This window comes from Aquarana catesbeiana, linkage group LG05 (genome assembly GCF_042186555.1).
Source record: "Aquarana catesbeiana isolate 2022-GZ linkage group LG05, ASM4218655v1, whole genome shotgun sequence".
In the NCBI taxonomy this organism is placed as follows: Eukaryota; Metazoa; Chordata; class Amphibia; order Anura; family Ranidae; genus Aquarana; species Aquarana catesbeiana.
In genome coordinates this window covers 531,854,205-531,880,872 of record NC_133328.1, presented here as the reverse complement: position 1 = coordinate 531,880,872, position 26,668 = coordinate 531,854,205, and the positions used below count along the sequence as shown (strand labels likewise).

Here is a 26,668-nt window from a genome sequence, read left to right as displayed (position 1 = left end):
TTTGCGGGAAACATATGCCCACACAGTTCAATAGTATTTTTTATTCTACAGGGCAGGAAAAACCTGTAGAGCAGGAGACCAATGAGACCAAGCACCCGGAGACCATCAATCGATATGGAAGTTTGAACTCATTGGATTCTACCACCTCTTCAGGCATCGGCAGCTACAGCACACAGATGTCTGGCACAGACAACCCGGAACAGTTTGAAGTCTTGAAACAGCAAAAAGAGATTATAGAGCAAGGAATAGATTTGTAAGTTTGGCTGCTTTTTAGGATTGCTGCTGCTGGTAAACCCTGTGTGGTTCTTGTTTATGAGAGTGATTTTGTAGCCTATCCAAAATAAAAAGTCTACTTTCCTAAAATCATGAAAAGCTGAAGAAATGACATTTTCTTTTAGAAAAGTTTGTTGTATCTCTACCCTGCCCAATTGCTAAAAATCCAACATAAATCACACAAAAGACCTAATGTAGAGAAAAATGCTGCAAGCACCCACAAATGATATTTCAGTTATGGTTGAACCCTCTGGCTTCTTGTGTATTTTATTGTTTAGAACAGGGGTCCTCAAACTTTTTAAATAGGGGGCAAGTCCACTGTCCCTCAGATTGTTGTGGGGCCGAATCAATTCAGCCTCACCAGTGCCCAGCAATGCAGCCTCACCAGTGCCCAACAATGCAGCCTGACCAGTGCCCAACAGTGCAGCCTGACCAGTGCCCAACAGTGCAGCCTGACCAGTGCCCAACAATGCAGCCTGACCAGTGCCCAACAATGCAGCCTGACCAGTGCCCAGCAGCGCAGCCTGACCAGTGCCCAGCAGTGCAGCCAGCCTGACCAGTGCCCAGCAGTGCAGCCAGCCTGACCAGTGCCCAGCAGTGCAGCCAGCCTGACCAGTGCCCAGCAGTGCAGCCAGCCTGACCAGTGCCCAGCAGCGCAGCCAGCCTGACCAGTGCCCAGCAGCGCAGCCAGCCTGACCAGTGCCCAGCAGCGCAGCCAGCCTGACCAGTGCCCAGCAGCGCAGCCAGCCTGACCAGTGCCCAGCAGCGCAGCCAGCCTGACCAGTGCCCAGCAGCGCAGCCAGCCTGACCAGTGCCCAGCAGCGCAGCCAGCCTGACCAGTGCCCAGCAAGGCAGCCTGCCTCTCCAGTGCCCAGCAAGGCAGCCTGCCTCTCCAGTGCCCAGCAAGGCAGCCTGCCTCTCCAGTGTCCAGTAATGCAGCCTGACCTGCTCCCAGTAATGCAGCCTGTCCTGTACCCAGTAATGCAGCCTGTCCTGTACCCAGTAATGCAGCCAGCCTCTCCATTGTCCAGTTATGCAGCCTGACCTGCGCCCAGTAATGCAGCCAGCCTCTCCATTGCCCAGTTATGCAGCCTGACCTGTGCCCAGCAATGCAGCGTGATCTGTGCCCAGCAATGCAGCGTGATCTGTGCCCAGCAATGCAGCGTGATCTGTGCCCAGTAATGCAGCCAGCCTGTCCAGTGCACGGGGATTAGTGAGAGGAGCGCCGCGGGACTTACCGCTATGAACTCCTTGTGAAGCTTTTCCATGCTGGAGCGGGCTCTGTCTCTGCGCCCCCACTCTGGACAGTGCCCAAAATTGGTACCGTTTCCCCCTATGAAGCGGGATCCGCAGGGAAAGCATCTCTCCGGGCGGACCGTTGTGGGGGCTCCAGTGCCCGAAAGGCCGTGAGGGCCGGGTAAAAGACCTTGGCGGGCCGTATTCGGCCCGCGGGCCGTAGTTTGAGGACCCCTGGTTTAGAACATCCTAGCAGATTTCAATTCTTCCCCAAGCCAAGGTTATTTTCAAACAAGGTAGTGTCTTTCTTCCGGCTGCACACCCGGCAAAAGCAAGACCCACTCATTCTTTCTACACCAGGTGAGAGTAAGTGGACACTCCAAAACATTGATTAATCTGCTGGAGTCCTCTAGCCACTTCAAATGGCCACTGTAATACATATATATAGCCGGTGATTCCCTTGCGTAAAAGCGATCCAAGTGCGTGATTAGCTGCTGGATCATTTTTAGAAGCAGCGGCAGAGGTCCTCCCCACCCCCTCCCGCTGCTCGCCAGTGTTTCTCGGGCTTAACCTTATTGGCGAGCCAAGGAAATGATCTGACAATTCACACGGCTGATGGGGGGAGACCAGATCATCTTTCCTCACCTCCATGATTGAGGAGGACCAGAGCGACATCAGGATGTCACGTCCAGTCTAGGGCGGAAGTAAACTTTTTTTTTTTTTTTTAACCACTTCAATACCAGGCACTTAGACATCTTCCCGCCCAGGCCAATTTTCACCTTTCAGTGCTGTCGCAATTTGAATGACAATTGCGCGGTCATGCTACACTGTACCCAAACAATTTTTTAATAATTTTGTTCCCACAAATAGAGCTTTCTTTTGGTGGTATTTGATCACCTCTGCGGTTTTTATTTTTTGCGCAACAAATAAAAAAAGAAACGAAAATTTCGAAAAAAAACGTTTTTCTTTGTTTCTGTTAAAATTTTTTGTAAATAAGTACGCTTTCTCCTTCAATGATGGGCACTGATATGGCTGCACTGATGGGCACCGATGAGGTGGCACTGATGAGGTGGCACTAATGGGCACTGATGATGGGCACTGATAGGCAGCACTGATGGGCACTGATAGGTGGCACTGATAGGTCGGTGTAGCGGTGTGTCAGGCTGACACACCGCTCCACCGCGCAGCGCCATGTTATCCTGCTGGACGTCATATGACGTCCAGTCAGGATAACAGAACCACTTCCCGGACGTCAATCCGCTATAGGGCGGGCGGGAAGTGGTTAAGCATAACATTTTTTTTTTTTTTTTTTTGATCTGATGCTTTCACCCCAGATCTCTCCATAAAGAGGGCCTACCATCCCTTGTTTCTGCAACAAAGGATGTTTACAAATACCGTGTGACTTAAAAAAGTTGCAATGATCGACATTTTATTCTCTAGGGTCTAGGGAATTGGAATATCACTTGTGGATGGACCTGTCTAGTGTTTTCTTTTCAGTCTGTGTAATTCAGCAGATCATAATTTCCAAATGTATTGATTCAGAAGAATGTCTTCTGACAAACCAATACTTTCATGAGAAGCAGGCACCTGTCGTCCTATCCTGCTAATCAGTACAGCTTAATATACTGAATTCATCCCAAAGTAACGAAAATAAAATATACAAAAAAAATTTGGATGTGCACTATCCAGCAGCAACTAATTGGCTTGGTTTCCTGCAGTCCCTTCAGTTATGATATCTTAAGGAAGAATTTTAAGGAAGAATTCAAGATATGGGTATTTTATACATAGTTACACAGCTGGGATCAATGTAACTATGCATTTAGCATACCTGACCGATGCCTCTGGAAACTAGGAATCCCTGTAGACCCTATTAACGATGATCTCCACTTACTTCAGGGTCTGGTGCCGAGTGGCTGCCCTGCTGCATTCTGAACACAAAAGGTTTGCCACATTTTCTTAATAAATGAAGAAAGCTTTGTATCCACTCAGAAAATGAAAAGCATTCTCTGAATGGGGCCTGTACTGAGCAGCCAACCTCCTGAGCTCCTAATGCAGCAGGGAAGCCACTCAATGCGGGACCCAGAAGCGAAGGGATATCACTGGAATAGCAATGTCTGCTTCAGCAATTTCCAGTTTTCAGAGACATTGGCCAGGTACGGTATATGCATAATTACAATGGTCCAAACTGGACCAATGAAACTATGTAGAAAATATCCATACCTGGAATCCCTCTTTAGTGGTATATTTATTTACTTGGAGCTCTTTTCACTTCATCATAGCTGTTCAATTTGCCTTGCTGTAGAAAGCCAGTCTGTATTTGAAGATAAGTGTCTCCCAAAAATAAAAAATTCCTTTGAATCCTTTGCAGTTGTATATGTTTCCAGAGATTCGGTAATGCAATCCACCATTTATACACCCAATGCTCTCATTAGGTTACAGACATTACTGTCGCAGCTTCTTTATGCAGAAAGTTGTGTCAGCCTCTGCTCCCTGAATTCTCAATCGGCTTGGGGTCTTCAGTGTTATCCTTTGACTGAGAGTATCTCTTAAATCTTTTATATTAATGGTTTGTCTGCCTTAGTAACAAGCTATTTCTGCCTAGACAACTGCATACTAAAAGCATGAAAAATTGTCGAAATGATAGATACAATGACACACTTGACTTAATATTTCTTCTAGTTGAGTGCACTACCCTTCTTCACAAAGCAGCTTCTCTGTACCGAAAGTATAAAGCCTTTTCCTGATCATAGCATTTAAACTCCTTTGAATTGTGCTCATGATTGCCTAAGTTTGAGATACACTGACTTTCAATTTTTTCCAAGTCTAAAAATAATTTAGCCCATTCTTTGAAGCTGAAATTGGATATTTGTATCACTTGATAATTAATTCTATATATCTAAGCATTTTCTTTTGTCCTTAACTGAGCAGATTTAACAAGAAACCAAAAAGGGGAATCCAGTATTTGCAAGAGCAGGGAATGCTGGGAAACACTCCAGAAGACATTGCTCAGTTCCTGCATCAAGAGGAGCGATTAGACTCAGTAAGAATGCCTTTAATTTTATCTCCATGAAACACATCGTGATTATAGATGTGGAGCCCAGAGATTGTTTTGATGTCTGCTCTTTGAAGAGGTCCATGTTTTTTAAGATCTTCTAACCTTTTGTGCTGGACAGAATATCTTCAGAGAATTGCTTATGACTTAGAATGTTTCTCAAGTGTACTGCTAAATTAGATACTATTTTCTCGAAACTGTTATCTGCAGCAAAAGTGCACCTGTAGTTTTAGCGCGTGCACTATGTTATAAAAGAGAAGGTTAGAGGGCATGGGAGGATAACACTTCCTCCAGTAATGAAATTTTGGCTTCATTTTGAAAGTGTTAAAGTGGTTGTAAACCCTCTAATCACCTAGTGAAGTAAGTGGCTTCAGGTGATACATAGAGATGAAACAAATCCACCTACATATGTTTTCCTTGTTTATCTGCAGTTTTCTCTTCTCTAAAATCCTGCATCTGTGAGGAGCAGAGAGGAGGGGGTGGAGAGCTGCGGTTAGTGTGTGAGTGCTGATTGGAGGAAAGGAACACACCCCCTCCACACACTGCACAGGAACAAAGGAAGGATACAGAGCCATGTTCTGAATAGACAAACAGTGTACTGAGCGCCCTCCCCTATCACAAGTTTATCTCATGTGTGGGTTAAACTTCTCAGAAGTGACTGAGAGAGAGATAAGTAAACACTACAGATATATGTGCTTTGTTCAGACTTCATGACTGAGGTTTACAACCACTTTAAGTTCAAAAGAGAATTTCAGGTTTCCTGGCTTTTTAAATATTTTATTTGGGCCAGCTTGGACTAAAATTATTTGAATGCCAGAACAGACTCGCTACTTTTAGGCTGTAATATACTATAGTAGCTTGTGCTATGTACAGTAAGTGGCGGTCTGTTCCGGTAGCAGTACCTGCGACCTCCCCTCTACTGTCAGACATAGAGTTGGTTGTTTCACATCTGCACCTATTACCGTGTATTTTTTTCAGTGAATGCATGGCTTTCTCTGGTTTGCCAAGGTTGAGCGGCTGGGTAGATGGTGACACAATCTCTTCCACCTTGGCCAATCAGAAGAAGCGTTGCATTCATTGAGAAAATACAAAGCATCTCATAAATGGTAGAGTTCGGTACAACCTACTCTCTCTAATTCCAGCAGTTAAGGGGAAGTCTCTGGTACTGCTACAAGAACAGAGTGCCGCCTGCTGTACTATATATTACAGCTTAAGCAGCAGCCAGTCTGTGCTGGCTTGCAAATAATTTGTTGGCCCAAACATTATTTTTTTTAAACATTAAATGTGTATTAAGATTTTCAACAAGTAAAACAGTACAAATAAAAAAGTAGTGAAACAAGTTATGACCTATAAGGTCCTGAACATATAGAAACAAGTGAAACTGTAGTACACATCCAGAGTACTTATTCATATGTACATCTCCATAGTAACAGATGTTAGTAATTAGGAGTTTTGTTGATAAAGGAATCTCAGTCTTGCATAGAATGATGTATAATTAACATACTTAGGAGGAGTAGAGAAAACGACAAGTTATCTATAAGTATGCAAATATATCACTGTGCACATAATCATAAGAATATGGCAGAAAAAGGAGAAAATATTCAAGAAAAGTAGAAAATGTGCACAGTGATATATTTGCATACTTATAGATATAGTATATCATAACAGAATAAAGAGTGTTATTGCATTCTGTTAGCATTATACTAATGAGACCATATTTTCCAGACTTTATCAAAAAGGTAATAAACTAATATTTTTCGTAGCTAAAATTAGTGTAAACTATATTAATAACTTCCAACAGGCTAATGCCCTGTACACACGGTCGGACATTGATCGGACATTCCGACAACAAAATTCTAGGATTTTTTCCGACGGATGTTGGCTCAAACTTGTCTTGCATACACACGGTCACACAAAGTTGTCGGAAAATCCGATCATTCTGAACGCGGTGATGTAAAACACGTATGTCGGGACTATAAACGGGGAAGTAGCCAGTAGCTTTTATCTCTTAATTTTTTCTGAGCATGCGTGGCACTTTGCATCGGATTTGTGTACACACGATCGGAAATTCCGACAATGGATTTTGTTGTTGGAAAATTTTATAGCCTGCTCTCAAACTTTATGTGTCGGAAAATCCAATGGAAAATGTGTGATGGAGCCCACACACGGTCGGAATTTCCGACAACAAGGTCCTATCACACATTTTCCATCGGAAAATCCGACCATGTGTACGGGGCATAAGAGTCGGGCCAAACAAATTTTTTAAAGTGCCACAAAACCTAATATTCTCTCCTGAGTCTTCCTGTGTGTTTCCTTCACAGTGCTCCTCCTTATCGTGGTATTAGCAGGGGGGTAGCATGGGGAAGAATAAAATGTGACATGCTCTGCTGTCATCGAAAACTTCAGTACATCCCTGTGCCACCTAAAGTTTCCACAATTGCTTTAGAAAATAAATATACAGAGCAGGACTTTGTAACTATGGAGGGATTGATAGTTATGATGGGAGTGCCTTAGGAGTAAAACTCCAGAAAAGGCGTTTGATAGGGTGCACTGGCCCTTTTTGTTAGAAACCCTCCGCAATGTAGGACTAGGTCAGAGGATGATTAACTGGGTGCAACCATCTACTCCGTCTCTCAGTGCAAGTGAGGGTGAATGGCCACCTCTCTTCCCCCTTCGGTATAACAAATGGGACGAGGCAGGGTTGCCCTCTTTTCCCCTCTGATATTTATTTTGACCCTCGAACGCTTCCACCGTACGATTAAAGATAACCCTAACCTATCAGGTCTTCACCCAAGTAGAACATTATCCCCAAAAATTGCGGCTTTTGCTGATGAACTATTATTTTTCGTAACCAATCCTCTGGTATCTATACCAAACTTGCTGGCAGAATTGAAGAACTATGGAGCTCTGTCCGTCTTCAAGGTAAACTACCAAAAATCAGAGGCACTGAACGTTTCCATGACGGCCTCTCTGGACATTCTGCTTGGGGTGGACTTCTCCTTTAAATGGTCAGGGTCCTATATTAATTACCTGGGCATCCTTCTGCCCAGTAGGTTGGAAGATATTTTCTTCATCAACTTTCCCCCCCTACTGACGGCCATCAAAAAAGACCTGCGGTCTTGGCAGAAGGGTATGTTCTCTTGGCTTGGACGCTGTAGCATAATAAAAATTAACATCATATCCAGGCTGCTATACCACTTACAGGCCCTCCCAGTGCGGATCCCAAGTGCCTTTCTTAAAGCGGCGAATCAAGCTCTAGTCGCTTTCATCTGGGCCCACAAACCCCCACGATTGGCCCAGTCAATTTTATGACTGCCAAAGCTGCAAGGTGGAACTGCTCTACCTGACGTAAATCTCTATCACATGGCATGTCACATGACGAGAATTTTAGACTGGTGCCGTCATGAGAGACTTGAACAATGGGTTCAAGTGGAATGTCTCCTGATGAGAACGGGGCTGGAGGCTCTACCCTGGTGCCAGACAAACCTACCAAGCCAGGTCTTAGACCACCCTAGAGTGGGAGAGACATGGCAGACCGCCCAAAAAGCTTTTTGCGACCATTCAGTTGTGCCCACCCCTTCACCGCTCATTCCTGTAATCGGTAATCCGGCGTTCAGCCCGGGACTCAGTGATCCCAGGTTTCAGGACCTGAAAGAGGTCGGAAGATCTCAGCTCCGCCACTTCATCAGCAACGGAAAGTGGATGTCCAGGGAAAGCATCATGGAAGACCCTCTCTTGGGGGTCCTATCCTTCTGGCAAAAACTCCAGCTAGCTCACTTTATAGGATCACAGTCCTCCCCGACACCCTTTAGTAGAACCTTGACTACCTTTGAGCTACTTTGCTCGGAACAAGAGCTGGTGCGTCGTATGGTGTTATTGGCATACCAGTTGCTTATTGCTCCCCCAAGGGGTCCAAACCCACCTATATTTCTAAGTGGGAATGAGATTTGGGGCTTATGCTAACCGAGAGGCAAGTGGAGAGATTTTCTCTTCACATATAAGACCTCCATTTGCGCTAACCACCAGGAGGCAGGGTTTAGGGTACTAACTTGGTGGTATTACACCCCAGCCAGGATACATTGGATGTTCCCTCAGAGTTCGGACCTATGTTGGAGATGTGGGGAGGAACCAGGGTCTCTCCTCCACGTCTTCTGGTCATGTCGCTCCCTGACAACCTTTTGGACTGAAGTCCACCGCATTATCCAGAAGTTTACGAACCGAGAACTGCCCAGGACACCCGCCTTCTTTCTTTTAAATCACCATGAAATCCCAACAACAAAATGGAGGATCTGGTGGCCACAGAGAGTGGACTCTGAGAACCGTTCCTTCAGAAGTGGTTCTTTTGGCACGAGTTTGTCTACTCAGAGGATGATCTAATATGGCTGAGAATGGAAATACCTGAGAGGAATACCTGGACATTGGTGGAGGGACTGGAGGAAGGTTCCCTCCCCATTTAATTAAGCTAAATTTTACTAATCCCCCCCACCCCCTCTTTTTTTTCCTCCTTCCCCTTCTCTCTCCCTTCTTCCTTTTCCCTTCTTCCTCCCCCTTCCCCTTTCTTCTCTTCTTTTTTCTATATTTATACTTCATTTCTAGCTCTTCTTTATGGCGATTTGACCCTAGGACCACATTTACCTCCCTTTCTATCATAAATAAATTGGTGTGAAGCATCTAAAAATATACGGTTAGCTTCTCGACCCCAAAGTCTACCACCAGGTTAATGGTTAATGCTTTTATTACCGGTTACACCAGGATGTATGGTTACGTGGTCTGTCCTTTCGAGGAGAACTACAGTACAAACAATGTTGTATTGATCTCTGTACTACCATGTGTTTTTTTTTTTTTTTTCTAAATAAAGAATTTATAAAAAAAGAGTAAAACTCCAGAGACGTTAAAAGAATTGAGTACCTGACAGCCTCCCTAAATAATATTCTTGATATACACAATCAAGCGTGGGAGCCGTGGGTTCTGTTGGAGACTTCTACAACCTGATATTCTGTATAGCTTGACCTCGCGAAGATCATTTGCACCTATGGTTGGTGTCCCCCAGGTGGTGCAGAGCTTCTGGGGCGGGGGGGGGGGTTGTCCTTTCTTATCCTTTCTCCTCCACTACTCTATATCTCATCTTTCTCCCTTTTCTGACTCTCCCTGACCCTTTTATTATACTCCACTTCTCTTTCATACGTTCACACGCACTTCTGCAGGCTAGTCTCTGTTATACTACAAAAATTCTGAATTCTACTTAACTAATCTGACAATTCCACATATTGCCATTGGATGTAAGCTTTGCATGTCTTTACCGAATTTTACCACTGGCCAAAATGACTGGAGCTCTGCTTTAAGTGGGATCATCTGTCTGCCTAAACAGTCACATGATCAGTGCTAGAGCCGTAATAGTTAAAAAAAAATAAATACTGGGATAAGCAACAAACCTACTAATGCATGGATGAAAATTAATTTTGGCCCAAACACATGCAATTTATAGAATGCCCCAATGTTACCATGGTTACAAAGAAGCAACATTTGAGTTTCTCATCAGTTTTAGATAATCATAGTTGGCAGAAGGTTGAAATGTATAGATGATTTTTATATCCATTCATGTATAAAATTGCATCTGTAGCAATTCTGTATATAAAAAGCTTCCTTTCATTTTGCTGAGGTGCCAGGTTTTATAACAGTTTTTCAAATGATCCCAAAATCTTCACAAAAATAAAATGTAGGAAAGAACAGCGGCACCCAATCCCGCAATGTTTGGAATGCTTTATTCATGGGTTCCACGCTTACACGTTTCAGCCCTACAGGGCCTTAATCTTTGATTAATCTTAAATAAGGCCCTGTTATGCTGAAACGCATAAGCATATATTTACCCTGTGATGAATAAAGCATTCCAAACATCACAGCACTCGGTGCCGGTGTTCTTTCCATCTGTAGCCAAAAACATTTTTTAGTTACTTTTGAACAAAGTGGAGAAAGTGCCAAGTTATTGCAGTCTGTGCCCCATTAGTGGAGATTGTCTCACTTCTTGTTCTGTCTCACTTCTTTTGTTCACCAAAAGTGAGCAGACATCAGATAACACTCGACAGAGATTATAACCCTTCCCACAAGAAAGAAAATATTTTTTATTCCAGTTACTAAATATAAAGTGAAGGAAAATATCCCCTACAGGGACACAAACAGCATGAAAACAGAGTTTTTTATTTCCAGCTGTAATCTGGTCATTAACAAAAAACCTTGTGTTTGGTTGTGCTTTTTTTTTTACAGACTCAGGTTGGAGAATTCCTAGGAGATAATGATAGATTTAATAAAGAAGTGATGTATGCATATGTCGACCAACATGACTTTTTAGGAAAAGACTTTGTGTCTGCCCTCCGAATGTTCTTGGAAGGATTCCGTCTTCCTGGTGAAGCTCAGAAAATTGACCGTTTGATGGAGAAGTTTGCTGCTCGATATTTAGAGTGTAATCAAGGGTTTGTATTACATATTTGCATACTTGATATAGCCTCATTCATAACTCTTTGTTTCCTAGCATGAAATATGGCTAGATAAAACTACTTTGGTTAACTTGTCTGTGTTTGGAAATATGAGAGATTTGCATATGTGATCTTGAAAGCAAGAGTGACTTCTTTGCGGCACAACTAATGCCTTCATAGACACACGGATGAAAGGTGGACTTCAGGGGGAACCTCACTGTGTATGGCTGCTGGAAACATCAATGAAGGGTTCTGCATGAAATATTTCCTAGAATTTAGTTTTGATTGTGTTACTGTTTAATGATTCTCTGTTGGTAGAATTTTATTTACTTATTAGAGGATGGTTTCTCAACTAGGGTTCCTCCAGAGGTTGCAAGTGGCTCCTTGAACAATTTATGACTCTTGCATACGTTTCCACTGACACCATTGATCCTTTTAGCCATCTGTAAGGGCTGTAGGTACAGTAATTTTTAGCCAGGGTTCCCAGAGACTAGAAAATTATTTCAAGAGTTTTTCTGTGTTGAAAAGGTTGAGAGGCTACATTAGACTGTGTTGTGCATTTTCATGTGGTCTAAAGACAAGGGCGGGGGAATTGTGCATCCGTCATTCTCTAAAGTCATCTCTATTCAAACGTCTATGAATGCTCCTCATTTTTTATGAAAAATTTCCCTCGAAGTATCAGGTCTCTTTGAGATTTATAAAAAAAAAAAAACTAAACTAGGGGTGCCCCAGTGATTTGATCTTTTATTTATACACATACTTTGGGAAACGTAGGCAAACAGATGTCTACATAGTGGAAACGGGTCCCTTACTACAATTGGGCAAGGCTGGAATCTTGTCTTTGGCAGCACCCTTAGGCTGGCTATACACTAAAACAGGGCTCGACGATTATCAGGTCACCCCGGCGACCAGAAACCGTGCACTAAGCATGAGCAACTCCCACCACCTGAGTGGATAGCTCCTGTTCTGATGCCCTCGCACCTCCTGCCCCCAGAAGGTGCCGAACACACAGCACATTCCTTCCGTGCACAGACTAAAAACCTCTATCACTATCCGGTCACATGATACCAACTTTTTCTCTGTGTGTAAGCGCGCTCCCAGCAACTGAGATTACCGGAGAGCGTGTGCACAAGAAGCACATCAAAGATAGGGGTATGGGAGATTATATCGGGGGTAGAAGGGGTATCCTGTGGTGTCATGTTGGGACACATACTCTGTGGTGTCAGGTTTCTTGTGTCACGGAGGGGGGTGTCCTGAGGTTGTTAGGGGGTGCAGAGCAGTAACCTGTGGTGTCACGAGGGGATGGGGGTGCTATCCTGTGGTGTCACAGAGGAGGGGGGTTTCCTATGTTGTCAGTACATGTGTAAGAGTATCCTGTGGTGTCAGTTGGGTGCCGAGGGGTATCTTGTGGTGTTAGGGGGTGCAGAGGAGTGACAAACAAACAGAAGGCACCGCCATCTAAGTGTATCAATTTATTAGAAACAATTGGAAAGCAAAGAGTTAAAATGCACTCACAAGGATGAGCAGAAACAGGCATATCATGAGTTCTTGTTCCCTGGCAAGCCTCAGGAGATCAGGAAGCCGATTTGTGAGCCTCTGGATGCCGCACTGTAAAGCAGCAGATGGAATGTGGCTTGGTGCAGGGCTCAAAATTTTAGGGCCTGAGCTAATAGCAGTTGCCCCACCCAACCCCTAATCCCGCCCCACCCCAAACACACCCGCCACCACTGAACCTGACATTGCAAGAGGCCATAGCCCCGCCTGCCCCCACCCACGCTGCGCCACTGGTGATAGGCATGTGAGGCAGCCAATGAGTGAAGGAGAAGGGTTTTAAGTTTGAAGTGCGAGCTTAGGGGAGGAGATGAGTCTCCACACTTGCCCTCTGTATATTTCCACTCGCCAAATGCGAGCAGACGAGTAGAGATTTTGAAGGCTGGCTTAGCGGATGCTGCAGGAACTCCGCAGGACAGGCGATGAAATCCACCGAGGAATTAGTCTTTCCTTGGGTCATCATCACCCACTCTCTGTTTGCACTATTGAGTTTTATTATTTTTTGATCTTGGTGCAGAGGTGTGTCCTGTGGTGTGGGGGGGGGGGGGGGGTTGGAGGAGTGCCCTGTGGTGTCACGGGGTGCAGAAGGGTATCCTAGCAGGGAGGTGAGCAGAGTCCAGCCCTCACAGCACGCCACACACACCAAAAACCCCAGCCCCAACAATCCCAAGTGTCAAATCCCCACACCCTGAGTGCCCCAAAGGGGCATGCATCCCCAAAGACCACCCAGTGAGAAAGCCATCTCACCCAGCAGCAAGCCCGGTTCCATTCCCCTCCATGTGCAAATCCAAGATCTGCCACTTACGTCGCCAAAAACAAAGCATTGCTAGTCTGAAAAAACTTGAATGAAAGCAAATTTGTCAAGCCCTGACCTAACACTTTTTAACAAATTCACTCAGTCATGTTAATCTGTTATTTTTTATTTTTCAGACAAACTTTGTTTGCCAGTGCAGACACTGCTTATGTTTTAGCCTATTCAATTATCATGTTGACGACAGATCTACATAGCCCTCAGGTATGTTGAAAATATATAATAATATAATTGTTAGTGTGACATAAGCAGTCAGAGAACAGAGTGCAATCATTGTAACTTAGGTCTGACTTGTAAGGAGTATGTATTAAGATCAGCAAACAGAAATATGCTTAAAAATTTGTTTTATTCTCAGTAACCGGATTCTTTCTTCATATGCAGTTTATGAAATGTATGTAGCTCATTTCACATGTTTTGCAATAAATGTATCGTATATAATATATCGTATATTCAATTGGGAAAAAATCAATCCTTTTTATGCTGGAGCTTTCACACTGAGCAGAAACCTTTTCTGACAGCTGTAATGTACTATTGCATCCATCTAAGTAAATTTCCTGTCGTGTTTGTGTGAACTCAAGAACATCCGTATTCTCTGTTTACCACCTCATGGGCTAAACAAGTGAAAATAACTGCATTTATTTTTGGATGGTGCACAATGTCCAGAAAAGTACTGGCGGTTTCATGAACAGTGTTTCCTTGTCAATTCTGTTTTCTTCATTAGCCGCTAGTTGGGATGCAGTCAAGCCAGACTGCCGGGCCACACAGTTATAATAGGCTGATTAAATGTCTGTTTTTTCCTCCACTCATCATTGGAACATGCCTGTATATCGTTATATGCAGCCAGCATGGCAGCTGATCAAAGTAGGAAATAGACTAAGACCCCTTTCACACTGGGCGTTTTTCAGGCGCTTTAGCATTAAAAAAAGCGCCTGTAAAGCGCCTGAAAGAAGCTTCATCTGCAATCCCAATGTGAAAGCCCGAGTGCATTAAGAGCCCTTTCACACTGCCAGCGCCCGAAAAACGCTGGTAAAGCGCCGCTTAAACTAGCCCATCCCCAGCAGTGCTTTTCCAAAACTTTATTGGATAGTTGTAACAAGCATTGGGCCTTCCAGAAACAGGTTTATTTTGAGATTACGTGACCCTTTAACAGAAGAGGACTCCCATAAACTAGTTATGACTTCCACAAGCAATTGCTTGCAACATAACTTTTTTGGGGTTTCACAGCAGAGGGGAATGCTTATGAATGCAATAAAGGCAGTTTAGCTTATATGTACATCATTTATTTTCTCACTTCAACAATATTGATTGTCAGCGGCCTAAGATCCCAATGAAATCATTTTTAATTTAAGATTGTAACACTCCAGAGTGGGGGAAAGTCAAAATGGGGCAAATACGTATGCAAAGTACTGTGCCTACATTTTTATTAACATTATTATAATACATCAGTATTTATTACTGATGCCTTTTCTCCAGTTACCAGACCATAAAACATACAAACTCATGGAAGTCATTATAAACTGGCTTTTTTTTTTTCTGTGTAACTCAGGTGAAGAACAAAATGACAAAAGAACAGTACATCAAAATGAATCGCGGTATTAATGACAGCAAAGATCTACCTGAAGAGTACCTGTCTGCTATCTACAATGAAATTGCTGGAAAAAAAATCTCAATGAAAGAAACAAAAGAGCATGCAATCACCACTAAATCATCCAAGCCAAGTGAGTAAATAACGCATTAAAATGAAGCCTTCCCTTAGGCTGCATTCACACTTCAGCATTTTGAATCGTGGGCATATTTGCGAATCTGCCAGCGATTTGAAAGTGCTGATGTGTGAATGGCAAATCGCAGGACTCGCATTTGAGATGCCATTTATTTGAATGACACCTCAAATCGCGGTGCGGGTCCGCCGCAAGATAAATCACTCTGCAATTGCAGCAACACGCATCGCAGGAAGCATGTCGACCAAAAAAAAGTTCAGGAGCTACTTTTGAGCGACATGCTTCCTGTGATGCTTGTTGCCGCAATTGCAGCGAGACAATCACGGCAGACCCGAGCCGCAATTTGAGATGCCATTTATTTGAATGACACCTCAAATGCGAGTCCCGAGATTTGCCATTCACACATCAGCGCTTTCAAATCGTGGGCAGATTTGCGGCAAATATGCCCGCGATTCAAAACACTAAAGTGTGAATTCAGCCTTAGACAACCTATTCTTGTGATGTAAATTGTAATGTCTGTTACGATATCTATATTTAGATTGTAACATCTGTTAAGGTATTGAAAATGTTAATATTTGTTAAAATATGCATACACAGGATCTAATTGTTGCACAATCTAAATAATTCCAGTGTAGTAGTCTGGTGTCTAATGACAAAATGATTGTATAACGACTGTCAGGACCTTGATTGAGAGGGCTGAAAAGTTTGTAGATTAAAGTGTTACTAAACCCATAACCCTGCATTCACTATATCTGTTCTCCCACAGTAGGCAGAACATGGAAATGCAATCGTTTTAAAAAAAATAAATTGCTAAATACCTTTTTTCATCAGCATTTAGAGCAGTCTTGTGACTTCTATCAGTGTCTGGTTAAAGCTTGTAGGAGGAGTTTTTATTCTGCTCTGGCTGTTTTATAAGGCTTGTTACCCTGAAAAATCTATATTTAAGATTTTTCATATCTCATAGATATGATGTGGGTTAAATAAGCAGGCTGCAGGACCCCTGACTCTGTCTGGACAGTGCTGATTGGCCTTGTGCTGATCACATGCACTTTCCTAAGAAAAAAAAATCTCTAGCAATACACACCAAACTGAGCATGTGCAGCTTGTCCCCTAATGCTCTGTTCTATCGGGAGATGGTTTGGGGACTGTGGAAAAAGAGGAGGAACAGAGAAGACAGGATCAAACAGCCTTTTTACACAATGGAGAGGATTACCCCTTAGGTTTCACAGTGAGCATAGAAAGCATGATTTACTGCATATACAGACTGATTTTACTTTTGTGGGTTTAGTAACACTTTACATCACGCTGTTCGTAGTAGCCTAGATGGGCCTAGCCTAGACACAGTCTGTTGTATATGCATGTCATATATGAAAATTGATCGGGGCGTTCGATGTTTTATTTATGGTACATTTGGGGATTTACAGTTGTTTATAGGTTTGGAACTACAAAAGCCCTCATAGCTAAACTCCAGTCAAGTAATTACAGAACTGAATACATTAAAATACTAACCACATTATACAAAGCCATTCACAACTCTCCCCTGAGCTACATCACCAATCTTGTCTCCAAATATCACCCAAAACCATCCTCTCTGTTCCCCTCAAGACCTCCTGCTTTCAAGCTCCCTTGTCTCCTCCTCCCATGCTTGTCTCCAGGATTTCTCCAGAGCCTCTCCCATCCTCTGGAACTCTCTACCTCAATCTGTCTGGCTATCCCCTATTCTGGCTGCCTTCAGGTGATCCCTGAGAACTCACCTCTTCAGGGAAGTCTATCACGCCTCCAACTAATCTTTTATCACTTCCATCAGCTTATCTCCCCACAGTGACAACCTTTTGTACCACCTGCCCCACCCTATTAGATTGTAAGCTCTTCTGCAAGGCACTCTTAATCTTCTTGTATTTAATTGTATTGTAACCGTATTGTCTCCCTTTTAATTGTAAAGTGCGGCGTAAACTGTTGCCGCTGTATAAATCCTATATAATAAAACTGCATGTGAACTCTGTTCAAGCATCCTTGTGGTTCACACACATGCATTTATCACACTGCTTTTATGTGAGGTTTATACCGCTATTCAGAGCCAACCTGCAGCTTTTAACATCTTTCCCACTCTCAGAGCTGGAAAAAATGATGAGAATTTGCTATAGATTTTAGGCAGGTTTGGTTGCAGTATATAAATGTTTATTTTGGGTTGCTTAGCTTATAAATAAAAGCCGTGAATGTGATTGGACCATTAGTCCTTAAATTTAAAAAGCTGTGTTTATTCTTCCATTTTGATAACTCCTTCAGGTGTTGCCAGTGAGAAGCAGAGAAGATTGCTGTATAATTTGGAAATGGAGCAAATGGCAAAGACCGCGAAGGCTTTAATGGAAGCAGTGAGTCATGTCCAGGCTCCATTCACAAGTGCCACCCATTTGGAGCATGTCAGACCAATGTTCAAGGTGAGACATTGATTAGAACCGTGTGCAAAATGCAGTAACCATAGCAACTACTCTACATCACCTTTTAGTGTTCGGTTATGATTGGAAGTTGCTAGGAGTTGTGTACATTTTGCACATTATCAAGGCTCATTGCATAGCCCTATCGTATAATTACTAAAGGTATTATCTGTTACCACACATTTAGAAGGGATACTTATTAGTCAGTATAAATAGCTCAAGTGAGGTGTTGGCCCCTAAGACATTCTTTATTTTATTATTTTGTTAAGGTAGGCATTATTAAGCAAATGTCACGTATTAATGCACGCACATTTAAATTCTCTCTTAAAGCGGGGTTCCACCCAAATTTTGAACAATATCTGTATTCTCTTCCTTGCCTAGATGCTGACATGCCATTTAAAAAAATGTAAATCGTCGTAATTACCTTTTATTTTTCTATTCTTCTTTGCACTTCCTGGTTCTCTTCCCGTGGGAGTAGGCGTGTTTCTAGCCTCTCCCAGACTCCTGGGAGCTAGTCTCAGGCTGCCACTGAGCATGTGCAGGAATGAGCGGTGAATGCTGGGAGCACAGCATTCACCACATCCAGGAAATAAATGCTTGTGGGCTTCAAATGCCCACAATGAAGATGGAAACCGCCTGCAGTGAATAATATAAGTTATTCTTTCCGACGAAATCTGACACAGGCGGACATATTACACACAATATGTGAGTATGTAATGCTGAGAAGAAAAGTTTGTGAATGAACTCAAAAAAAAAAAACGATAGATAGGTGGACCCCCGCTTTGAGGATAATTTAGGCACTGAAGAATTTACAGTTACTGGGAGGGGGAAGGACGCAACATTACTGAGCCAGTCATTTGACTAGTATTGTGGTCTCTGACCAAAAAACTGTTGTAGCTGACTGTTGTAGCACTCATGTTTAGGCAGAGGCAGTTAGTAGAGACCTTTTGACCAATTTCTTGCCTTTGGTTGAATGTCTGAGTGCAGAACCTTTATAGGATTCCTATTTTTCCCAAAGATCTGTGATGAGAAAAGTACGTAGGCTTCCATTGTGGAGTCCTTTTTCTGAAAGTTCTTGTTGTCTGGCTATCTCTGACTTCAAGTGATTTGTAAACAATCACCATGTACAACAACCAATTCAGTTTTAAAAAAAAATGAAAGGCAAAAAGTGCGTATAGACATAAGAAAATGATATAAACTCCTTTTTTCTCCAATTTTATAAGTGATTACATTCCTCTGTTCTCAGCTGTATAAGAGCTGGTGGAGGAGAAACAGCAACACACTGATCTTCCCAGGCTTCCCAGTGAATGGCTGTGCAGGGGGGCGTTTCAGGACAAGTCTGATCATTGGAGGAGAGCAGGCTGAGTTTCCAGCACAGCCAGAAAACTGACCACGCTGAGATCTCGTGCCTAATGTGGTCAGTTTTTAATAGAAAGCAAAGGGACAGGCAGGAACACGGGGATTTCTCACAAACAAAGCAGTACAAAAGGGAACAGGATACTTTTTCATGCAGGTACATAGTACAGCAGGCACATATCAGGAATATGAAATGTTGGGTTTACATATTATTTCAGTGCTCTCTGAAGCACTGATCCAGAAAAAGCACATGTTCACATTTTTTGGTTTAATACCCTTTTCAAGTCTGTGAATTAAAAAGCTGGGCACTGTGACACATCTAGCATTACTGTAGGTGAAGTAATAGCAGTACTGTTTTTTGTAACATTTTCTTTTAGATGGCATATTAGGATATCAATATCTTTTGATATTTTTTTTTTTTTTGGTATAAATCCAATGTAAAGATCAATCTCTCTAATGCTCAAAATTTAATTCAACCAAATTAGGTCACTTGTGTGCTTTATAGTTGTTCATGTCTGAGTTGGATGTACACACACTGATATGCGTAATTAATAAATTCAATGATATGATAAAAAAAAAAAAAACATGTTCAGAAACATTGTGACATTAATAAATTTGTTCACTTTCTCTGCAGTTGGCGTGGACTCCATTTCTAGCAGCGTTCAGTGTGGGTTTACAAGACTGTGACGATACAGAAGTGGCTTCTCTCTGTTTGGAGGGTATCCGCTGTGCAATAAGAATTGCATGCATCTTCAGTATACAGGTAAAAGGATCCTATCTTGGTTTGTAGCAAATTTCACTTTCTAGCTGCTGTGCTTTTTTTTCTAGTTTCCATATGTCCCTTGTCTGGAGAGCCACAATCAGCTTAAATGCTTCTACAGAGATTAAAAATGTTACCATAATAGCAGGATCAGACGACAGCCTCATTGCTTGTGCAGACCCTGAAAGCTCAGTAGCCCCTGTGTCGATGGATTTTTTTTTTTTTCTTCGGAGATATTCATTTTTTTTTTTTTTTTTTTTTTTTTTTTTCTTAAAATAAATTGCTCCTTATTGATTACAGAGGTGCTGATGGTAAGATTCAGCAGACAAACTAGATGTAAATGTATGCTCACCACTAAAGGTGTATCTAAGGTAAACCTTTTTTTAAATTATTTTGGAAGAGTAAAGGAGAATTATGTGACAGACCTAGCCGGAAAAGAGGCTTTTGGAGGGGACTGATGGCTAGCCTCCTGCAAACCTATTATGGGTCCTGGCATTTGGGGGGACGGTGCTCTTTGTGAGCTGTATGTCTGGGGACCCTGGAGGTGGCGTTACTTTAGATTCAGGTCCATGTCCCCCAAGATACACAGACTCTGGGGACCCTGGATATGCCATTGTGATGGGAGTCACTAATAGGGGCACAGGGTGAATGAGAACCCCACTATGATCTGTTCTAGTCAGAGACTCAATGCTGTATATGTGTGTATATATAATGTGTGCTGTGTCATTGTGTTGTGTACTGTTTGCCTTGCTAGTTTGGGGTGGGGCTGTATTCCAATGTTCTATTGTGTTTGTCTGCCTGGGATCACAGGATGTGTATTGCTGTGAGGAAAGAGGGAGGGGGGATTCCTGCAGCAGCCCCCCTGTTAAGACTGTTTACTGATGAGAAGTTAAGCACACCTGACCTGTGTGTCCATTGTCATTGGACAGTTTAACCCGCCCTATTTTCCAAGGGTGGGGGGGAAATGTTTTGAAGTGGGATCTGTATAACATGTGTTTTTTGAATAAAGATGCATTCCTGCTTGGAACCTGAAGACAGAGCTGTGTCTCGTTTTTGGGGTGGATTATTTGTATGGGTTCCTTGTTTGGCTGATTGGAGTGTTCGGTAGCTGCCTTTGTGTTTGGGTTTGAAATGTCCTAAACGACTTTAACCCCTTTGATACTCGGGGTGTCGTTACACTGGTGGCAAGCAGCTGGATCATTCCCACAGCCCAGAAGGACAGCTACAACCGGAGACCGGCCAACAACCGTAAGAAGAGGGACATTATCGAAGAACTAGTCGAAATGGATAGAGCGGAAAGACCCAACATATCCGAAAGACCCAGCATAACAGACAGGACACCCGAAGAGGAAAGTTTTGATCGGGCTGTTAAAATAAGACTGGCACATTATGGCCCTAACCCTACAGCGGAGATCATAGACCGAGTTATAGCGGCTGTGGATGCAAATTGGCTACAGCAAAGAGGTGCTGCAGCAGCGGGATTCGCAACAGCACCAACTGAAAAGAGAAAGGTACATTTTGCTGCTTTTAAAAATTTCATTGAAGCAGAAGGGGAGATTGATGGGTACCTTGCTGATTTTGAACGGCAATGTGCCCTACACCGGGTGCCCACAGAGGAATGGGTTACCATTTTGTCTGGGAAATTGTCCGGCCGGGCCAGTGAAGCGTTCAGGGCCATCCCAGACAAGGATATTATGAACTATGGGCTGGTAAAAGAAGCACTGTTGGGCAGGTATGCCGTCACGCCGGAGGCTTACCGGAGGCGCTTCCGAGAGACGAGCAAGCAAACTGGAGATTCATATACCGAGTGGGCATGCCGCCTACACCACACGGCATCCCACTGGGTCGCTGGATGCCAAGCAGTATCCGGGGAAGAGGTGCTGCAGCTGTTCCTGCTGGAGCACTTCTTTGACAAGCTGTTCCCAGAAGTCAGAGAGTGGGTCCGGGACCGAAAACCTTGCACCTTGTCTGAAGCAGCTCGCCTGGCGGACGAATACACAGACGCCCGCAAACTGGATAACCATGTGGTCAAGACAACAGCTCGGGTGGATTATCGATCAGCGGTACCCCCTCCAGCTGGTGCCTACAAACCACAGTTATACCGCCCTACAGCACCACCTCCAGTGGCCACTTATTCTCGGCAGCACAGGTTCAACTCCCAGGACTACTCACAACCCCTCAGGTGTTTCGGGTGTAAACAGCTAGGGCACAAAAAGCCAGACTGTGTCCGTTGAATCCAGCCAGGCAGTCCCACTCATGGAGAAAGCCAGCAGGGGGGAATCCCCGCACATCCATGCCTGCGGCTCACTGCATTGAGGAGGAAGAACGTTGGGGCGTCCTGCACGAGGCTGATCTAGTACAAGCAGCTAACCAGGACAACCGGCAGCAACACAGACAGACCGTCCGGGTTAATGGAAAGGTAGCCAATGGCCTACGTGATACTGGTGCCACCATGACCCTACTACGGAAGAACCTCATCCCAGAGAGCCAACACACCGGGGACACTGTAGTCGTAAGGGTAGCAGGAGGCACCATTTTCCGGCTACCCGTTGCCCGTGTTCACCTGGATTGGGGGGTTGGTTCGGGACACGTGAATGTAGGGGTGATGAAGGATTTGCCAGCGGATGTACTACTGGGGAATGATTTGGCCCCCCTCATTTCTGCTTATGCCCCGATAGGCCCCGCTGAAGCCAACCGAGTGACTACCCGTGCCCAGATCCCCAACAGCATGATGGCGTGAGCCCAGTCACCCTGTCTTCTCTCCAGCAGCTGAAAAGACTACAGGGAGAAGGGCCAGTCCAGGCCTCTCCCCAGCGGTGGGCGTGTTCTCCGAGAGAGGCAGAGGTTGGCTGGGTAAGTAATGATCTGTTTGGAACAATTTGTTTGGGGTACGGTGTGGATACCAGCATTAGAGGACTGGAACTACTGACTAACTTCGGAGTCAACCTGTCTGGGGTCTCCTCCTGTGTTAGTCTCCTGCCGAAAGGGGAGAAATGTGACAGACCTAGCCGGAAAAGAGGCTTTTGGAGGGGACTGATGGCTAGCCTCCTGCAAACCGATTATGGGCCCTGGCATTTGGGGGGACGGTGCTCTTTGTGAGCTGTATGTCTGGGGACCCTGGAGGTGGCGTTACTTTAGATTCAGGTCCATGTCCCCCAAGACACACAGACTCTGGGGACCCTGGATATGCCATTGTGATGGGAGTCACTAATAGGGGCACAGGGTGAATGAGAACCCCACTATGATCTGTGCTAGTCAGAGACTCAATGCTGTATATGTGTGTATATATAATGTGTGCTGTGTCATTGTGTTGTGTACTGTTTGCCTTGCTAGTTTGGGGTGGGGCTGTATTCCAATGTTCTATTGTGTTTGTCTGCCTTGGATCACAGGATGTGTATTGCTGTGAGGAAAGAGGGAGGGGGGATTCCTCCAGCAGCCCCCCTGTTAAGACTGTTTACTGATGAGAAGTTAAGCACACCTGACCTGTGTGTCCATTGTCATTGGACAGTTTAACCCGCCCTGTTTTCCAAGGGTGGGGGGGAAATGTTTTGAAGTGGGATCTGTATAACATGTGTTTTTTGAATAAAGATGCATTCCTGCTTGGAACCTGAAGACAGAGCTGTGTCTCGTTTTTGGGGTGGATTATTTGTATGGGTTCCTTTTTTGGCTGATTGGAGTGTTCGGTAGCTGCCTTTGTGTTTGGGTTTGAAATGTCCTAAACGACTTTAACCCTAAAATAACAACTTTCATACTCGGGGTGTCGTTACAAATTATAACCCCAGTCAGGTTTTTTTTTTTTCCATCTGTGTCCCCATGGGGAGATTTTCCTTAACTTCCTATCCCAAAGCCAAAAGAGAAAGTGGGAAGCAATCCCTTCATAGTGAAGGCAATCTCTGGTTGTCACCAGGGTCACTGAAATTAGAGTCCACATTGGAAAATGTCCCCTCTGCTGCTGTTCTGGGGATAACCCAAAATTTGATAAAATATGACAGCGTTTGAAACGCGAAATCATAAATTATAATATAATAACTATAAATAATTATAAAATAATAATTATAAAATAATAAAATGAATTTGCTCACGATTCACTATCGCTCAATTCTGCAAGTGTTTTAATTTACTATCGCTGTTTTCTAGCTGGTCTAAAACCACTTTTGACATAAAGGGACACTTTTTGGTTGCTATGGACAATCTCAAGTTTCCAGGCAGAAAGAACAGTATATATAATATAAAACTGCATGCAGGGCACTGGACAAAGCACTAGGGACAAAAGGGATGTGAAATAATTTGATAAAGTAATGTAATCTTACAGATTACAGTGTACTGTATGTGTTATATTTTGTGTACTTTTTGAATTTGCCACCGGGCTCTGCCCCCATGCGTCGCAATGCTCGCAGGGAACAGAGCCGGGCACCCAGAGCACCGGGCGGAGGACAGAGCCCGCAGACACAGCAGGGGGATATTGCAGGATCCTGGTGACAAGGTAAGTATACTGCACCAGGATTCTGCAATGTAATCCCGAGTGTGGCTACCTCTAATGGTACTGAAATTTAACCCCAAGCCACACTCGGGATTACTGCCAATGAAGTTAAAGTCCCATTGTGTAGTGAACCACTCACAAAAAAAGGTAACACCCAGTGCAAAAAAAAAGTGTGCACACAAAAGTGAGAACACAAAAATAGTGCACAGGGTGTACACATGGTCCTCCTCTGAAGAGAAAGGACCCTTGCCCTGATCCCCCAGGGTGCAAAACTCCTGACAGGGACTGGGGTACTCACTGGTCCAGTTGGCCGAAAACAGATGGACCCCTTTCTTTAAGGGGCCTGCCGAAACAAGCCAACCCCAAGTACTAGGTGGGGCTCACCCAAAGTTCTCTCCCCCCAAGACTTTTAAGGCAGGCCCAAGGACCTACACCCTACTAATCGGGGAGTGAGAAAGTGCATACTAGTACTACAACAGATGGGAATGGCTAGTACTGTAACAAATAAGAATCCACTGGTACTATAACACATAGAAATGGCTAGTACTGTAGCAGATGGGCGCACGACTATTGATCCCATTAATATATCCCACTCCCACCTGCTAATTTCCAACCTTGATATACAGACATATTCAAATCTATGAGACAAAAGGGTGCTGCCACAAAGGAGGTGTCCACCGCTGTGATAGAGAGGGAAATAAGTATCTAAGTTGGTGCAGATTAGCATTATTTGTTATGCTAAGTAGAAATGGAACAGTCGAATTCTGAGTCTGAAATGTGACACATAACTTTCATTGTATGACTTTGATATAATCACGTCTTGATTAGAAAGAAAAAGTGTCTTGTTGGGCGACAAGCTCTGCTTACATGATGTGATATTCTGGTACTGTGGCAATATTTACACCTTATCACTATGCTGTAATAACGGTTTCTACTGCTGAGGTACAATGGAGTTTAATTTGTACAATGTAATTACTGCCAGAGAGCCAAGGTAATTATTTTCTTTTGTCCCAGGAGCACATCTTGCAGTTCTCCTTATGCTATCAGTAATGTACTTCTATGCATAAATATTAGGAATCCAGGTTATAAAAAAAATCGAACTTGAACACAGAACAGTCTTAAAGGGGATGTGTAGTGTTTTTGTACTTAATTAAAGAAGAATTATCAATATCTTGTTTACATTATTCAGTCCACCATGGGGCAAAGTGCATGTAGTACTTTGACCTATCCTAGTTGTAAAGTTACCGGCAGTATTGGACATGGTCCCCCCCCCCCCTCTTTTCGCACAGCCACCCAACACCACAGCTAGCAAGGAAACGTCTGCCTTGCGGGCATTTGTCTCTGGCTCCCAGCACTTGTCTGAGGCAACCACCGGCAAGGGGAATGCAGGGGGAAATGAGGCATGTCGGCCTCTCTTCTCTGTCTGACATTGCGGCTAGCTTTACAGGACCCCTAGGAAAATGGGACAAACTACTGCATCTACTTTGCTCCATGGGGAACTGAATAATGTAAAGCAGGGGTCTGCAAATTTTCTAAACAAAGGGCCAGTTTACTGTCCTTCCAACTTTAGGGGGGCTGGACTGTGGTCAGTGGGAGTAGAAAATGCCCCAGCATCTGCGGGAGTAAACAATGTCCCATGATTGTTTTTAGTGGATGGAATAGTGCCCTATTGTTGGTATCAGTAGGAGGAATAGTGCTCTAATGTTGGTATCAGTGGGAAAAATGGTGCCCCATCATTGGTGTCTGTGGGAGGAATAGTGCCCCACCACTGGTGTCAATTGTGCCCCATCATTAGTGTTAGTTGTGGATGGAATAGGGCCTGAAGGGCAGGATAGAGGCAAGCAATGGGCCACATCTGGCCCAAGGGCCGCAGTTTGGAGACCATTGGTGTAAATATTAGTGATCATTTAATTTTAATTTATTTGCTTTGGTGTGTTGGTAAGATTACATTTTTTTCCCTGGGGAAATATAAAATATTGCATATTAATATTTTGCATTCATTATGTGCCTGTATATTTGCCTTCACACCTAATACTGTGACCCGGGGTGTTTTTGTAATGCAAAGTTTAACTGAGCTTTAGACAACAGCTGGTTGATATTTATATAGTGTGCCCTAAGTCGCATGTCTCCTACAGCACTGTTCAAGGTATGTGAGCATCCTCTAGATGTCTTTTGTGCGGCCCATTCGGCACTTTTAAAAGACCATGTGGTCAATGACTTTCTAGTCTTGTGTGCCTCTAAAAAGGGGCATTGCCCATCTTTGCTGCTTTGCAATATCTCTCCTCCAAAAAAAAAAAAATAAATAATTGGAGAACCTTCCAAGCTATAGATTCCAAAATCACTTTTCATTTGCTGGAGTACTTAGAACATTTTGCTGTGATGTTCCACAATGAGTGTTCTATGCACTTCTTCCCATCAGCTTGTATATTAGAGTATTAAGTGACTTATTTTATGAATAAGAGCAACAAAGCATCTTTCAAAGTGAACTAGATTTTATTTATTGTATTCATTCAGGCAGTGTATAAA

General features: G+C 43.7%; 1 protein-coding gene across 1 annotated transcript in view; it reads left to right on the top strand.

The window, feature by feature from the left end:
• ARFGEF1 (ARF guanine nucleotide exchange factor 1) overlaps window positions 1–26,668 on the top strand; it is a 304,195-nt gene that overhangs the window by 196,360 nt on the left and 81,167 nt on the right. Inside the window, exons 14-20 of the mRNA XM_073631773.1 lie at window positions 52–253; window positions 4,438–4,549; window positions 10,823–11,028; window positions 13,513–13,597; window positions 14,940–15,111; window positions 17,398–17,549; window positions 19,537–19,665. Of these exons, the coding sequence (XP_073487874.1) occupies window positions 52–253; window positions 4,438–4,549; window positions 10,823–11,028; window positions 13,513–13,597; window positions 14,940–15,111; window positions 17,398–17,549; window positions 19,537–19,665 (1,058 nt within the window). The remainder of the gene's footprint in view (window positions 1–51; window positions 254–4,437; window positions 4,550–10,822; window positions 11,029–13,512; window positions 13,598–14,939; window positions 15,112–17,397; window positions 17,550–19,536; window positions 19,666–26,668) is intronic.